At 48.8% G+C, this 16,739-nt stretch overlaps 1 protein-coding gene across 1 annotated transcript; it reads right to left on the reverse strand.

Moving 5' to 3' along the window:
• Positions 1 to 2,987: 2,987 nt before the first annotated feature.
• Positions 2,988 to 16,140, reverse strand: arrdc3b (arrestin domain containing 3b; the record flags this gene model as incomplete). The annotated part of the gene is made up of 5 exons (XM_084325034.1): positions 15,633 to 16,140; positions 11,591 to 11,672; positions 10,628 to 10,775; positions 3,579 to 3,681; positions 2,988 to 3,259 (listed from the first exon to the last, which is right to left on the reverse strand). The coding sequence occupies exons 1-5, from the start codon at positions 15,910 to 15,912 to the stop codon at positions 2,988 to 2,990; spliced, it is 885 nt and encodes a 294-aa protein (XP_084181160.1). The 5' UTR covers positions 15,913 to 16,140.
• Positions 16,141 to 16,739: the final 599 nt, after the last annotated feature.

Consider the following 16,739-nt stretch of genomic DNA (forward strand, 5'->3'; position numbering starts at 1 on the left):
AGCGTTCGTCACCCGAGGGCTCGGAGAGAGTACACTGCTGTTTTTACGTGACCCGAGGTCGCATTATAGACGGACCCGGCGCCGATCCACCCGTCGACCGCCACGATTGGAGGATTGAGAGAAGAAGTCGGGGTTTGAGATGAGGGTTCGATTCTGGAGGCGCTCTGAGGTTTTACTGTGTGACGGGGTGTATGTTACGGTGTGACGGGGTGTATGTTACGGTGTGACAGGGTGTATGTTACGGTGTGACGGGGTGTATGTTACGGTGTGACGGGGTGTATGTTACGGTGTGACGGGGTGTATGTTATGGTGTGACGGGGTGTATGTTATGGTGTGACGGGGTGTATGTTATGGTGTGACGGGGTGTATGTTACGTGTGACGGGGTGTATGTTACGGTGTGACGGGGTGTATGTTACGTGTGACGGGGTGTATGTTACGGTGTGATGGGGTGTATGTTACGTGTGACGGGGTGTATGTTATGGTGTGACGGGGTGTATGTTACGGTTGTGACAGGGTGTATGTTACGGTTGTGACGGGGTGTATGTTACGGTGTGACGGGGTGTATGTTACGGTGTGATGGGGTGTATGTTACGGTGTGACGGGGTGTGTATGTTATGCGTTCAAATGCTGGGTTGGGTTCACTGTTATTCTGAGACAATAATACAATAAAATAATGAGGACAGTGAACTCGCTCTTAAATAATAATAATGAAAAATGTAAAGTAATACCTAACTGGAGGTAGTCTCATAATAATACAGCCAATGTTTTGTTAAACGAGTTGTTGTCTCTACAGGACCGGTCCAAACTCCTCCAGTGAAAACAAGGAAGTCATACTTAAGTCAAAGCTTATACGGGTCAAAGGCCGATCCAGAAAAGGTCTATGGTGTGTATGGTGGTAAGACTAGGCTCCTCGGGGAAGAGGGGACCACATTGTTTTTTTACTGACAGCAAGGCTAAAACACACACACACACACACCGACACACACACACCACACACACACACCCTAGTGGTTAAAGCTGTAAGTGGTATTTTCTTGTTAGAATAACAACTTTACATTCCGACAGCCATCACTGATGGGACTCCCCGTCCCTCCACTCTGCAGTAAACAGAAAATAAATGTTCTAGTATCCCGTTCCCACTTTATCCAATCAGGAGGCATCTATTAGTTTCCTAACGCATTTATGCTTCCGCATTCGCGTTTTGCGAATCTGATTTGCCACTGTCGTTTCTGGTGCGATCTGATTGGCCACTGACGTTTCTGGTCATGTGACATGTGCGCCCAATCGCGTGACGCGCCCATTTCCGCCTCGACCAGCAGCAAACTACCTAACGCCTAGTTTATCACTGGTTAAGCTTAGGCGACTCTTTCGAAGTTGGTTAAGGTTAGAGCAGGGGTCAGGAACCTTTTTGACTGGGAGAGCCATAAAAGCCAAATATTTCTAAATATATTTCATTGAGAGCCATATAGTATTTTTAACGTATAATAAATTAAATATGTCTTACTTTTAATGCGACTTCTGGTGCTGCATGGTTTTGCTGATGGCCTTGTAATCTGGTTCATACGTGCTGAGGTTGAGCTTCATGCAGGCGTTGAGGCTTCCATCAGTTAAACGTGAGCGTAGGTTGGTCTTAATGTTCCTCATATGCGAGAATGACTGCCCATATGCATATGTAGAGCCAAACATGGTCAATACGGCAATACTCACGCTGCATTGTGTGGTATGTCACAGGAAGCTCGTTCCAAGTTTTAAGAATCAGCTGGTCTTCAGGTTGAAGATTTTTAATTTCTGTCCACTTGTGTTCCCTCGCCAGCTCTGCTCGCTATATCTTCAGCTACAGATACTATTAGCTGTATCTTCAAAACTAATTTCTGTTTACTTTAAAATGACACAGTATTATTAAGAAATATCACAAGTATTTAAAAAAAAAAAAAAAAGAAAAAACGTTTTTTTTTTTTTTTTCAAAATTTCTGGGAGCCATATGCTGTCACCAGAAGAGCCATATATGGCTCGCGAGCCATAGGTTCCCGACCCCTGGGTTAGAGTATGGAATCAGGGCTGGTGTTCTATCGCCCTGCTCTAAGACAAACTCTAACCTTAACCAACTTCGAAAGAGTGCCTAAGCTTAAGCGGTGTAGAAACAGGTGTCACACGATTGGTGCGACCAGAAACATCAGTGGCCAATCAGAGCGCAAAACACGAACGCGGAAGCATAAATGCGTTAGGATTCGAAAAGACGCAATCAGGAGAACGAACTCCACACTGCAAAAATAATAAATAAGCAAATTATGCCTGAAACAAGTAAAATAATCTGCCTGTGCAAGTAAGCAAAATGTGGCTTGGCAAGATTTCTTGAAATAAGTCAATTGTATTTTCTGTTATTACTGACAAAAACACATCAGTGATGGCTGTCAGAATGTGGAGCTTATTTTTATTTTTTTTTTTATCCACTTTTTCTCCCATTTTCTATATTTTCTCCCATCCCAATTTCGTATCATCCAATTCAACCCTCCCCTGTCACAAACGCTGTTTCTTGCCTCCCACAAGCCGGCTGCAATGTGGACTAAGTCATACATAGCACAAGTCCCCTCCGGTACTTGAGGTAACAGCAGTCGCATCTTTTCACCTGCGCAGCTCGATCTCTCAGTGGCGAGGAGTAACGCGTGGGAGGCTCACACTGCCCCCGACACTTCCTGATTCTACTGCGCAGGCGCACCAACCGACCTGTAGGAGTCGCTGTCCACAACGCCCGATCCCCACCCATCAGTTTCCCACCCTCTAATACTGCCAATTGTATTAGTACGGACGACCAGCCAAACTGAAAACAATGTGGAGAGCTGGATTCGAACACGCGAACCCAGCGTCTCCACATTGGTGGCGAGTGCCTTGCCCACTACACCACCTAGCCGCCCCTAATGTGGAGCTTATTTTAAACTTATTTTAACAAAAGAAAACGACAGAAGAGCACCTTTAATTACAACCCCCGCTATTCCCAACTCACCACGAGTGCGTATTCCACTCTGACGATGGGACAGTCCAAGATGGAGGGTGACACGGGGGGGATCTTCAGCAGCTTGCCCTCCCAGCTCTGGCTCTTGCCCTGGGGCAGCGGGTCCCCTCGCAGGTTGGACACCAGCTGCTGGATCTGCTTGCCCTTGCCCTTGGCGAAGAAGGTCTGGGTCTGGTACAGCGCCGCCTTGGGCACCACGACGCGGGACGAACAGTTCTCCACCTCCGCAAAGATCTGGATGGACTCACCTGCGGGAGAGAGAGAGAGGGAGAGTGGACGACACTCTGTTGTCAGGTGGATCAGAGTAAGAAGAGAGAGAGGGGGGGGGGGAGAGATAGAGAGAGAGAGAGAGAGAGAGAGAGAGAGAGAGAGAGAGAGAGAGAGAGAGAGAGAGAGAGAGAGAGAGAGAGAGAGAGAGAGAGAGAGAGAGAGAGAGAGAGAGAGAGAGGGAGGGAGGGAGAGAGAGAGAGAGAGAGAGAGAGAGGGAGGGAGGGAGGGGAGGGAGGGAGGGAGAGAGGGAGAGAGGGAGAGAGGGAGAGAGGGAGAGAGGGAGAGAGAGAGCTTTACCTGGAGTGTACCCCTTCCTCTCTATCTTGGCGCTGAGAGAGATGGGTCCAGAGGCACAGAACCAGCAGCACAGGGTCTTCTCCTTGGAACCAGCCTGAGGAGACTGTTCACACAGTGACGGGTTCTCGTTAGTTGATCTGAACCCATTCAAATGTAATCACAACCCTTTCACTACCACGCTACAGAAGGTTAACCTTTCACTACCACACTACAGAAGGTTAACCCTTTCACTACCACACTACAGAAGGTTAACCTTTCACTACCACACTACAGAAGGTTAACCCATTTCACTACCACACTACAGAAGGTTAACCTTTCACTACCACGCTACAGAAGGTTAACCCATTTCACTACCACACTACAGAAGGTTCTATTTCATTCTGGCTTCCGCTCAGCGTCAGTCTGCACTAACCTCATTTCGTGCCTAGCACTGAATAAAAAACTCCACAATGTACCTTTACATACCGACATCCGTCTGACCACACCCCTATCCGCTTACCTTCATAAGCAGGTGTGTGGTCACCTACTCGCCTCCTTCTTCACTTTCACCACAAGGAAGTGCCTTCGGTAGATACCCACACTTGAGTTGAAGAAAGTTGATACGTGTTTACATTTTTTCTTGCTTTTTTCTTCTCTCATATATTTAAAAAGAAAAAAGCTAAGTCATAATGTTTACCTCGGAGGGTCGCGCTCGCAACATCACCCTTCACCAGCGGTTCTCCATTGCCGCCTCTGTCGTACGTCTTGGAGCGGGGTTGAGGCCTCTCTCGTGGTCGGCAGCCACGCCCGGTAGGCGTCCAATGGATAGTTTGCCTCTCCAAGGAGCTGGTGCACCAGCGCCGTCTCCTGTGCGATGGCCTGGTTCCGGCTCTGGTTCCTCTGCTTCCGGGGAGTCGTCCGCTGTTGGGCGGCCGGCGCCTTTGGTTGCAGGGGATTTGAGACGCAAACATTTTGCGTCAGCTCGCTCCCGTCGCAAGATGGTGGCTTGCAGACGCGAACGGCCTGGTTTTGGTGAGTTGCTGGAGCCGGATGAGGATGCGTCTGATTCTCCATGGCCGATGGAAACAGAGGACTACATGGTAGAAGCGGACGGGTTCTTGTTCGAAGCCCCGGTGGAGACATGTCCCCCGCCCGTCCAGGTAACACTGGAGGGGGGTGAGATGTCTCCTTGGGATTCCTCGTACGCAGATGTTGGGTTAGAACCTCCGACTCGGAATGTGGCTCCTTAACCAGTAGTCTGCTGCATGTGAGGGACGCGAGCTCGGTGGGGGAAAGTATGCAGGGGGAACTGCGTGCTTTGTTCCCCGAGCTCATGGCGGCGGCGGCAGTCGCAAACGGCGTGCCGCTGCCGCAGCCACTGCCTGTTCCTATTCCTGACGATCTCATAGGTCATCTATGACAGTGGTTCCCAAAGTCGGGGTCCCGACCCAAAGGTGGGCCGCGAGCAGCCACGGGAGGGCCGTGAGATGATTAAAAAAATAAATAAAAAATCATAATTTTTTTTTCCTCAGGCCACTGAACTTAGAAGCAGGCCAGGACAGTGTTTCTAGTTGTATTCTAAAATTCTATTCTATTGTATTCTAAAATGTGACTATATGGTTTTATATTAACTTAATAAATAAACAAAAACTAAAAATCTACTTATTTCAACGAACATTTCAAACTAAATAACAGATTATGCACATAAAACGATGAAAACAACCGAAGCAACAATAGTATTTTAATGAGGCTATTATTATTATCATTATTATTTTGCAACAAGTTAGCCCTCTCATAAATAGCACATATAAATGAATAACTAACTTGAACTAACTTAATAGGATTGAAGTGATATTTGGCTTAAAAAATCGGTCACCTGGCAAAAAATAAAAATAAAAAAGCCTGACGATGTGCATTGGGCCGCGGCTCTCTGACGCCTTCTTTTCTGGGTCCCGGCCTGAAAAGTTTGGGAACCCCTGATCTATGGCAACGTCGCCCGGTGAGAGGGGTGGACGTTGTCTGTCCATTTTTCCCCTCAATGGAGGCCTACGTCCGTCAGGGACAGGTGGTCTCCCACATCATGGGCCTTACTCCTGCCTACGTGCAAGTCACGAGGGTCGTGGGTTTGGTGGAAGGCATGAAGGAGGGCGTGCCTCGGCTTGATAGGCCGATGGCGGCGCTCCTTTGTCCTGAGGTGGTGTGGGAGCCGTTACGGAAGCCGGTTCCCCAAGGGAAATCGGCGAGGCGGTTGGCTTTTTGGAGTGACCAGTCATTTATCTCCGCGACGCAATCTCTGGCTGCCACTTCCAACATCGCGCAGCTGGCGAGATTCATGTCCGGGATACTGACGGGCGGCACGGAGCTGACTGATTTACAACATGATCAGCTCGCCCAGGCGGCAGGAGCCATCCTGCATCTGATTCAGCCGCAGGCTATAGCCGCTGGGAAAGTGCGCGCCCTGGCCACTCTGATCCAGCGCCACCTTTGGGACTCCACTTCTGACAGCACCCCTCTCCGATGCTGGACTATTCGGGTCGGCACTGCAGCTGATGACCTCAACCTGCAGGGAGATGCAGGAGGAGCGCTCCGTGCTCCAGCCTCATTTCCCCCCGCCCGATGTCGCCGGTGGAGTCAGACGGCAGGCGCGTCGTCGAGGTTCCGCCGCCGTAGCCGCCGCTGCTACCACTGCCACTGCTGGCCCTTCGGCGAAGAAGGCCAGGAGGAGGGAGGGCACCTCCGCCACTGCAGCCGGCCCATATACGCCCGGAGGTGACGGTAGGGATCGTCATGACCAGCCGCCGATCGTTTACCGTCCCTCCGGGGCTCCACGGGGTGGCAAGTCCCGAGCGGCTCGTGGCAGGCGTCGCTAAAAAAGAATTGACTTTTTCCCTCTATGGCCCCTGTTCCCTTCCCGGCCCACATATAATTTTGTTTAAAGAAATAAAGAGTCCCTCCTAAAAAGAGGGACTGTATTTTTTGTTACAAACTGTGTGTTTATTCACCAAACATATGATGGGGATGCGACGTGTGAATCTTTCGCTAGTATGGGTTTGATAGGAGGGCTAGACGTTACATTCATGTTAGAGCTTAAGCAAGGCCTGCAGCCTACACTCGGTTGAAAAAGGTTTTTTCTGCCTCGACCTGAATCTTCACATAAAGGTAGAGGTTAGTTGTGTGCTCTGTTGCTTAAACAGTGATATTGAGCCGCAACACTATTGTGTTGGTCTGCAGTAATGCTCGTATGAAAAAGTACCGCGGCTCAGCCGCTCTCTCTCTCTATCAGATTTTCTGTGTCTTACAACATGGATACGGGTGTCGGGTTCACACATTCACAACTTGGCCTTGTTATAAACCCTGTTCACAGATGTGTCTGTGGCTAGCGTGCATTGAATTAGCTTGCGCTGTTCATTAGCATTTTGCTACTTAAGGTATCGTATGGCTGTTTGCTGTTGTCGTATTGCAAGGGTTGGGCTTGCGAGGGGGTACCGGATAAACCCCTCCTTCCCTCTTCTGATTGGTCAGGGGGTTTATTGGACTCTCTTTTCATTCGGTCAGGGCCAAGCTGTTAGGCAGCTTGGCACGGGGGGGGGGGAGGGTTTCCCAGACTCCGCACCTATCACAGGCGGTTGAGTCTTGGGTTTCCCCCCGTCATAGCAAACGTCACTAAGCACGTTTCTATTGGACGACGGCTTCCGTGAGTTTTAGACCCGTATGTAGGGTCTGTTGTTGTCAAGTTGTCGGGGCAGAGCATAAGAACATACTGTTCTACTACGCTCGATATACGTGTAACTTGAGTCTGTTGGTCACATGACTCAATGTTACCGTGACTTTTCAATCTATGGCTCACGTGGGAAGTCTCTCTACGGAGTCCCGTCTCTCCTCTGTGGTGAGGGTGGCGGGATGTAAGAATGTAAACAATTTTTACCCTCAGCCACGTCACGTGGGATTCATGTCAGTCGGTGTTTCTTTCTTTTTTAATAATAAAAAGAGTGAAGAATATGAAGCACGACAAACGTCGTTCTCCCAGGCGACTTGAAGGATCAATGTCTGGTGTCTGGTTAGACTATCCATTGATGTGTTTGGGTCTCGACGCGTACATAGTGCTGGCTCGGGGTGTTTCTGTTAAGAATCATGCAGGAGGCTAGTACGCCTTGGTTGCTTGTTATTAAAACAGCGTTTTTATAGGGCAACTGGGATGGGGGATTTTTTCCTCTTCCGAGAGCCTGTTACTGGGTCTCGACGGATTCTCGTTCATATCTGGGGGATGTTAACGGAATAGATCAGGACATAGGTAGAGGGGTCTCACGCCCTTGGGGTGGGCCACTGAGCGCGGTACAAATGGGACCGTCTGGGTGGCGCCCTCTTTTCATGTTTTAGATCGACACGCATACCTACCCCCTCTCCTGGAGTGGGCATGTGGGCGTGGTTAGGGCATGGGACTGGTTCTGGTCGCGCTGGTCCAGGTCAGTTAACCCATTGCCCGCCGGGGACGCAGATCTGCTGTTCTGGTACCCTGAGGGACTTGTGCTTTTTTCGGGGGGAAAAATGCCGGGTCGGCCCGGGTGTCACAGGGTTAGGCGTTATGGAGACCCTTTGTTGGGTACATGTTGTACCTGACACTATCATAAAGGGGCTGGTTCTCCTTTTTTCTTTCGCTCCTCTCTCACGCATGGCGAAGAGGGGGCTGTTGGGGTGGTCTTCTGGACTTCCTCTGGTAACCCTGTGTGCTTCCCGAGCCGCCGGGCCCGGTCCGAAGTAATGTTTCGTTGAAACCGTAGGCCTGGGATAACCCTTTTTGGAAACTGAAACACTTGTACTGCGGTATAGCTGGTGTATACCCGCAGGTGTGTTTTGGAGTTTTTTCTTGAGGGGTTATAGGAACAACCACCGTATGTGGTACCAAGAGGGTGTTTGATTCCCTGGTGTGTTGGAGCAAAGTCAACTCCCGAGTTACCCGGTTGAGTGTGCCCCTGCACGTTCATGACGTCTGCCAATCATGTCAGCCTTCTCTGCCTCGACCCCTCTGGGTGGTTTTTTTTTTATGGAGGCTTTGTCATGGTGCGCAACAATGCCAGCATACGCCCCTTCCGCCGGGGTGCTGTTTTCAGTTGACCCCTTTGGCGCCTGTCTTGTCCGCAGTGCTCCAGGCTCGGATCTACAGCCTGCTGCCTGGTTTCCCCGGTGCGCTGCCTGCTTCCGTTATGGTTAACCTTTTGAGTGTTTCAAAGTTACGGCCATGCTGACTGCCTGTGTTGCAGGGTCAGTGTGCCAGGCGGCGTACTAATGGGGGGAAGGGCCCGCTCTTGGAGGGGCCCTGCCCGAATACGCTGGCGATGTGGGGGGCGGTGTCACTAAGTGACCGCCTGGTGATGTCTTGATGCCTGGCGTCATTGACCTCTCCGGGCCCCCTTTTTTCCAGGGGGTCCAGTCCCTTCAGGGGGTCTGGGTCTTCCTTCACGCTCCGCTGCTACGGCCTTGCCACGGGGTTGAGTTTGCTCTTGACTCCGTGATTTTTGGGGGCAGTAACGAGGGTTGTTCCTTCCGTTCGTTCCCTGGTGGCATGCGGGTTGCGCGTGTGCATAGTCGTGGGGTCAAGCCACGGTCTGCTCACCCTGTGCGTTGAGTTGCTCGAGTTCCTCTTCGCACGGTCGGATCCGTCTCCCTCCCGTCCTCCAATAGGGAGGGTATCCCTCCATTAGGGAGGGTCGGGGGGCTCGGTCCTCTCCGGTCTGATGGTTGTGGGGGGCCTCAGCGGGGTACATTTGTCGAGCTTCTGGCTTCCGCTCAGCTCCTCTTGTGCAGACTGACGCTGAGCGGAAGCCAGAATGAAATAGAACGTAAGGTTATGTATATAACCAAGTTCTATGAATACTGGTGACGCTCAGCGTCAGGACGCCACTGCAGCCCTTGATCTCGCCTTGTGGTGAAAGTTTGGGAAGGAGGCGAGTAGGTGACCACACACCTGCTTATGAAGGTAAGCGGATAGGGGTGTGGCCAGACGGATGTTGGGATGTAAAGGTACATTGTGGAGTTTTTTATTCAGTGCTAGGCACGAAGTGAGGTTAGTGCAGACTGACGCTGAGCGTCACCAGTATTCATAGAACTTGGTTATATACATAACCTTACATTAACCTTTCACTACCACACTACAGAAGGTTAACCTTTCACTACCACACTACAGACGGTTAACCTTTCACTACCACACTACAGAAGGTTAACCTTTCACTACCACACTACAGAAGGTTAACCTTTCACTACCAAACTACAGAAGGTTAACCTTTTACTACCACTACAGAAGGTTAACCTTTCACTACCATGCTACAGAAGGTTAACCCTTTCACTACCACACTACAGAAGGTTAATCTTTCACTACCACGCTACAGAAGGTTAACCCTTTCACTACCACACTACAGACGGTTAACCTTTCACTACCACGCTACAGAAGGTTAACCCTTCACTGCAAACCGGTTAACCATCTGTAGTGTGGTAGTGAAAGGGTTAACCTTCTGTAGTGTGGTTGTGAAAGGGTTAACCCTTTGTCATGTGGCAGTGAAAGGGTTAACCTGCTGTATTGTCGCAGTGAAAGGGTTAACCCTTTGGTAGTGTGGTAGTAAAAGGGTTAATGAAGTAAACTTTTTTTTTTAAAGTCAACAATATCAGAACAATATTTATTTATTTTCTTAGCACATTATTTTGGTGTGATCTGGTATGATCTGGTGTAATCAGGTATATGATCTTCTGTGGTGGTGTGGTATGGCGTGATCTGGTGTGATCTGGCGTGATCTGGCGTGATCTGGCGTGATCTGGCGTGATCTGGTGTGATCTGGCGTGATCTGGCGTGATCTGGCGTGATCTGGCATGATCTGGTGTGATCTGGTGTGATCTGGTGTGATCTGGCGTGATCTGGCGTGATCTGGCGTGATCTGGCGTGATCTGGTGTGATCTGGTGTGATCTGGCGTGATCTGGTGTGATCTGGTGTGATCTGGTGTGATCTGGCGTGATCTGGCGTGATCTGGTGTGATCTGGTGTGATCTGGTGTGATCTGGTGTGATCTGGCGTGATCTCTTACCAGCAGCAGTGGTGTGTTGATGTCGATGTGTTCGAACACGGTGAACTCCTTCTTCACCTTGACGGGCAGCAGCCAGGGTCTGTGGAGCTCCGCCTTGGCCCAGTACCTGACACTGCCGTGCTTCCCCTCGAACGAGGTGGCCAGGGGCCTGGCGGAGCACAGGGGGGGAGGGTCAGGATCAGGATTCTGCTCAGGTTCAGTGATAGTTCTGTTCAGGTTCAGTAATAGTTCTGTTCAGGTTCAGTAATAGTTCTGTTCAGTCATTTTATTGCACTTCACAGTCGGGAACCTCTGGTTCAAGCATTCATGGGTGTGTGTGTGTCTGTGCATGTGTGTGAGTGTGTGTGTGTGTGTGTGTGTCTGTGCATGTGTGTGTGTGTGTGTGTGTGTGTGTGTGTGTGTGTGTGTGTGTGTGTGTGTGTGTGTGTGTGTGTGTGTGTGTGTGTGTGTGTGTGTCTGTGCATGTGTGTGTGTGTGTGTGTGTGTGTCTGTGCATGTGTGTGTGTGTGTGTGTGTGTGTCTGTGCATGTGTGTGTGTGTGTGTGTGTGTGTGTGTGTGCATGTGTGTGTGTGTGTGTGTGTGTGTCTGTGCATGTGTGTGTGTGTGTGTGTGTGTGTGTCTGTGCATGTGTGTGTGTGTGTGTGTGTGTGTGTGTGTGTGTCTGTGCATGTGTGTGTGTGTGTGTGTGTGTGTGTGTGTGTGTGTGTGTGTGTGTGTGTGTGTGTGTGTGTGTGTGTGTCTGTGCATGTGTGTGCCCGTGGCGGCACGTATTTGAGGTCTTTGTCTGTAGACCTATAACGGTCCTGATATTTCGACAGTCAAGGCCAGGGCACGTCTTGTTGGTAGAGGATTAAAACCTGAAAAGGGCCCAGACAACTACGGTACGTCGCACGCGTGTGCGTGACTCGCGTGTGCGTGACTCGTGTTTGCGTGACTCGCGTTGCGAACGAACGATTACTTACATCTGGGGCAAGTTGAAGCTGAACGCAAATTCGTGTAAACCCGTATGGAGAACGGTCAGAGCCTCCTCTGGACTGTCCTCGTCTGAAAGAGAGGAGAACAAGATTCCAAATACACCATACCACACATGGTGCATACAGGTCCTACACACACACACACACACACACACACACACACACACACACACACATACAGAGAGAGGGTGGTTCATTTGGTGACTGTTCCTATATTCTGCAGTGGTCGCAAGATGACACTTTTGATCCTGTCGCTTCACCCCCTGACAACCCCTCAGTGAGTGTAGTGTGTTGGTGTTGGTAACCGTCGCGTTTGAAGAAGGATGCACGACACACAGGGAAGCTGCTCAGACAATATATTTATTAAACATAATATACACGTATATTGAAAACGCGAGCAAGTGCGTGTGTTCAATCTGAGAGGCATTCATATGTTAGAACATTTGGAAAGGAGTTTGACACCATTTGACATCATTTATATATACACAAAATTAAAACATTGCACTGTAAACTGTAACATTTAACAAGGCATTCAAATGCCTCGTTAAGAAAAAGACATGGCGTGTCAAGGAGGACATACAGTACATGCAGTTGGACTGTGAAGGGCATGTTTTCAGTGATTATATTGACCAAAAACATCATTCCATTCCAAGAATCAGTCAGTTCAAAGAGCGAGAAATAGAGTGCAGCTGTAGCTGAGGAGACACGCCCTGAGAGAGAGAGAGAGAGAGGGGGGGAGAGAGAGAGAGAGAGAGAGAGAGAGAGAGAGAGAGAGAGAGAGAGAGAGAGAGAACATGACCTTGTTTCACTTCCTGGTTTTCACTGTTATTGTTTACATTTAGATGTGCTACCCTCCTCTTCGACCCGGTTTCCTGCCACCTCAGCACAGCAGCACTACCGCTGTTTCAACCTCGCTTTCCATGGTGTGTGTGTGTGTGTGCGCGTGTGTGTGCGTGTGTGTGCGCGCGTGTGTGTGCGTGTGTGTGCGCGCGTGTGTGTGTGTGTGCGCGTGTGTGTGTGTGCGTGTGTGTGCGTGTGTGCGTGTGTGCGTGTGTGTGTGCGTGCGTGTGTGTGTGTTTGTGTGTTCTCTTTGGCGCCACCAGTGTCATAAACAGGCTGTGAATGTGAGTAGGCCTCGAGTGTGAGTGTGAGAGTGTGTGTGCGTGTGTACGTGCGCGTTGCGCGTGCGTGCGCTGTCAAGTCGCCGGCTGCTTGCGTGGAGTGTGAGCAGGAGCAGACCGGTATGAACCAGACCGAGCAGCCTCCTCCCCCCCCCCTCTCAGCCGGATACTCCGACGCATGCATTACCACTCAGCCCTCCCATAGGAGGGGATGTGTGACACGTAAATTACAGCCCGGGCTCTGATAGGTGGGACATCTGACATGTGCCCGCCCACTTCTCTATGACCATGTGTTCTGTGGCCGTGGGAGGATGGAAGAGGAGGAGGAGGAGAGAGGAAGGGTGTTTTCAACCACATACACAGAGAACACACAGGAGCACAGACGGAAATTGAATTACCACATAGTAGCAGAGAGAGATTTGAGATAAATTAGGACAGACGAAAGATCCAAGTTAATTCACGGGGTGTTTATTAAACATTGTCAGTATTTACATTGGAACCACATTCAACGGGGGGGGGGGAGGGGGAAACCACTGTCATTATAATACAGTTTTTATTCTGTACATAAAATACATACAAATACTATCAACCCGAACGATGAAACCCAACGTAGACAGAAGGTGAAACGTAACTCTATCTCTAACATCTTTCTACAGCATTGTAGGTTGACACAACATGTATAGGTAAAATAAATACATACATAAATAAAATCCCAAACTGTGACCCCTGATGATCATTTTAGTTTGGTACCAGCCATTATATATTCAGAGAATCTTAAATAAAGGTTGGTGATGTTATGATGGTGACTATATATATAATTTACCGTGGCATTGCCACGGTAAAAGTGGTACCATGGTACCAATGTTGTACTTAAATAATACCATGATATAATCAAATTTAAACCATGATACCGGTTAAAATATCATGGCAGTTCCATCATTTTGATGGTAGTGACCAAAAAACAATGGAAATACCATAATACATTTCGACGTTCCTGGCCAAATTCCCAATCAGGTCTCTGACATCAAGGCCACCTAATCATCCCTTCCCCTTAATTGGCTGATATCAATCCCTGTCTCCTGAGCCGTTCAGCCATTGTGTAGTGTGATGTGTGCCGGGTGCCAGTGTATGGCAGCCATTGAGCCTGCGTAGCCCAAGGTTGGGTGCTACACAGTGGTGGTGAAGGAGGCAATTTCCCTCCTACATTGTAAAGCGCTTTGAGTGTCTAGAAAAGCGCTATATAAATGCAAGTAATTATTATTAATTATTATAGCAAAACTATGACAGAACACAATTGAATACTGAATAAACACAAAACATTGATACAAAGACTGAACAATCCAGGTTCGCAGCTAGCTAAACTTCTATCATGACATCATGTATTCGATCAATAAATGAATAACATGTCATGCTGAGCTGTCTGTTGCCATGGTGATAATCTTCTCCCAGGTCCCGATGAATTGTTTGTTCGTCTTGAGTCAAAAACAAAATGGGGAAATAGGCCTAATTGTTTATCCAGCTGTGTTGTCATCCAAGACTACTTGTAGTCACACTATCCCTACAAGTGTTCCAACAACACAGATTAATACCTTCGGTTTATCCTTAGCCTACTACAGGCTGTTATGGCATACAGGCATATAAATAGGGTAGAATGTGTTGCACAACATATTGACCTACAAAAGGTGTAGTAGTAGTAGGCTATGGCCTGGTCTGGATTGTAAAGGGACATAATTCTAAAAAACCTCTCACAAACCACTATACTAGTACTGACGCTCATGTGTAAGCCATAATGTTACATTAAGTCAACGTCACAACAAACTGTTACATTTGTTGCCATCGATAAGTGTGTCGAAGATCATGATGCTTCTTTATAGCTCATATTCAACAGTTGTGTGGAGCAGCAGCAGTGACATGCTAGACTGCTACTTCCTCAGAAGGCATGATGTCATTGTAGACACATCAGAGAGTCTGGTCCAATCAGAGACTAGAGAGGCCCGCCCCCCCTCTCCTCTCAGCCAGCCCTGAACAGGTTTGAACCGCTTCTAACAAAGGGAGTCGCCTGAACTACTTAGGGATCATATCATCAGTGAGAAATGTTGATCAGATGAAAAACGTCCACTGGCATTAACCAGTGAAATTATATTTGAGCTTTTAAAGAGCTTTGGTTTGATTGCACTTTGTCCTATTACTTTACTTGCTATATAATACTGTATATTTCGAATAGTTACTTTTCAGTGGCATATTTAGGTTATAAATTCAAAAGATAGCCAGGATATTACATTTATAATAATTACTTTGAAGAGTCATTACATGTGTATACAATACAAATATTTTGCGGATAATGCACCGCGTTATTATACCATATCTCTTTTGAGGGGAGAAAACAACACCTAGATCAGTTGCATGAGGATCAGATCAGCGGTCGCATCAGCACCAGTGTGTGGAATTCTGTGGATGGACTCACGCACTCAGAAATGGACATTTTGTGTGCAAACATATAGGTTTAAAGTGTGTTCCTATAGCCACCACATTTGAGACAAATTGTGTAAACAAACCAACTAATAGCCAAACGTGTCCATTTCTATTGCGAAAGTAGTCTAGCCTATACTGCATAGCCTATAGATTTATAATCAAGCATTTGTACTTTATTGTTTGTATATTGTATATTTTGTACAGTGTTTTGGCCTTTATTCTTTTTTACTGTTTACTGTATGAAGCACAATCTCAGGGGGAGGCTCATACTACAGAACCAAGCATTTCACTGTAATGTACATGCATATATTATGTGACAAATAAAAACACAACTTGAACAACAGACACCTTGAACACTCTCGTCTCACACCTCTCTCTTGTGTGAGAGAGTAAAGTGCGTGATGGTGGTGGTGATGGTGGTACTACTTGTCCCTTACCTCTCTCCTCTCCTATTAAGGTGTCGTAGTGGTGTAAGTACTCCACCTCCTCGGTGTAGTTCTGGGTGTAGGCCGTGTTGGCTCCGGCGTTGCGGGACTCGGTCCAGCGCACCTTGGCGACGCCGCGCGCGTTGATGTCCAGGCGCCTGACGCGCACCTCCCCGGACACCTCCACCAACACCCGGCCGGACACCGCGTCGCCCCCGGAGAACACGGGCAGGCCGTGCTCATTCAGACTGTCAAAGAACACCGCGAACGTCTTCACCTTGCCCAGCACCATGATGACGGGACCAGAAGTGCCTTTAAATAAGCCTCTAATGGGAGTTCACTTCATGTGAAAAGACGCACGAAAACATGCGCCTCGCTCTTCATCCAAGCTGACCCCCCTGGGTCAGTGGTTCTTCTGTCGCTTAAGTGTCATCTGTTTCCCGGGTTCTCCTCCTCATGAGCACCGTGGTCTCTGGGTGGTGGTCACTGGTGTCCGCTGTCATCCCACTCCGACGCTCAGCCTCCTCCGGTCTGTAGTGTGAGCGCGGCGGAGGTCCAACTCTCTTATAGGAGGCTGTGCGCAAAAACAACCCCACTGAGCATGTGCGCGGCTTTAAGCTCTCCCCTGCTGCAGGATGAAGCTGCCCTGCTGCCTACAGAGCGAAAGAGCTGTCTAGCATGAATGCACATGGAAAATATGCCTCTTTTTATATATATATATATATTAATATATACAAACGCCCTCACATAAAAAAGCAACAAGATAGGAGCTCTGTCCTTCATTGGTTTTCAAACTGCATTCTCAGAAAAGAAGCCCTGGGTATAGTAGTCTGTAGCTATAGGCAAATCATGTTGATACATAATAAACTAACAAGCAGGGGAAGTGAATGAATAATGCTCTCCCCTCCCTGGCCTCAACCACTGAGCAAGGCACTTAACCCTCCAACCGACAGAACCTGGAAGCTCCCGCAGGTGTGGATGTGGAAGTGAGCGTGTAGCACTGGCGGACTCAGGGGTGGGGGGGGGGGTGGGGGGGGGGCAGGATCGCCACCCCTGGTGCCCCCACGGTTGGAAAAACGCGCACTAAAGTGCCCTTTTTGGCCGTAGCCAGCTTGGTCA

This window comes from Notolepis coatsorum (assembly GCF_963971535.1).
Source record: "Notolepis coatsorum genome assembly, chromosome: 11".
NCBI lineage: Eukaryota > Metazoa > Chordata > Actinopteri > Aulopiformes > Paralepididae > Notolepis > Notolepis coatsorum.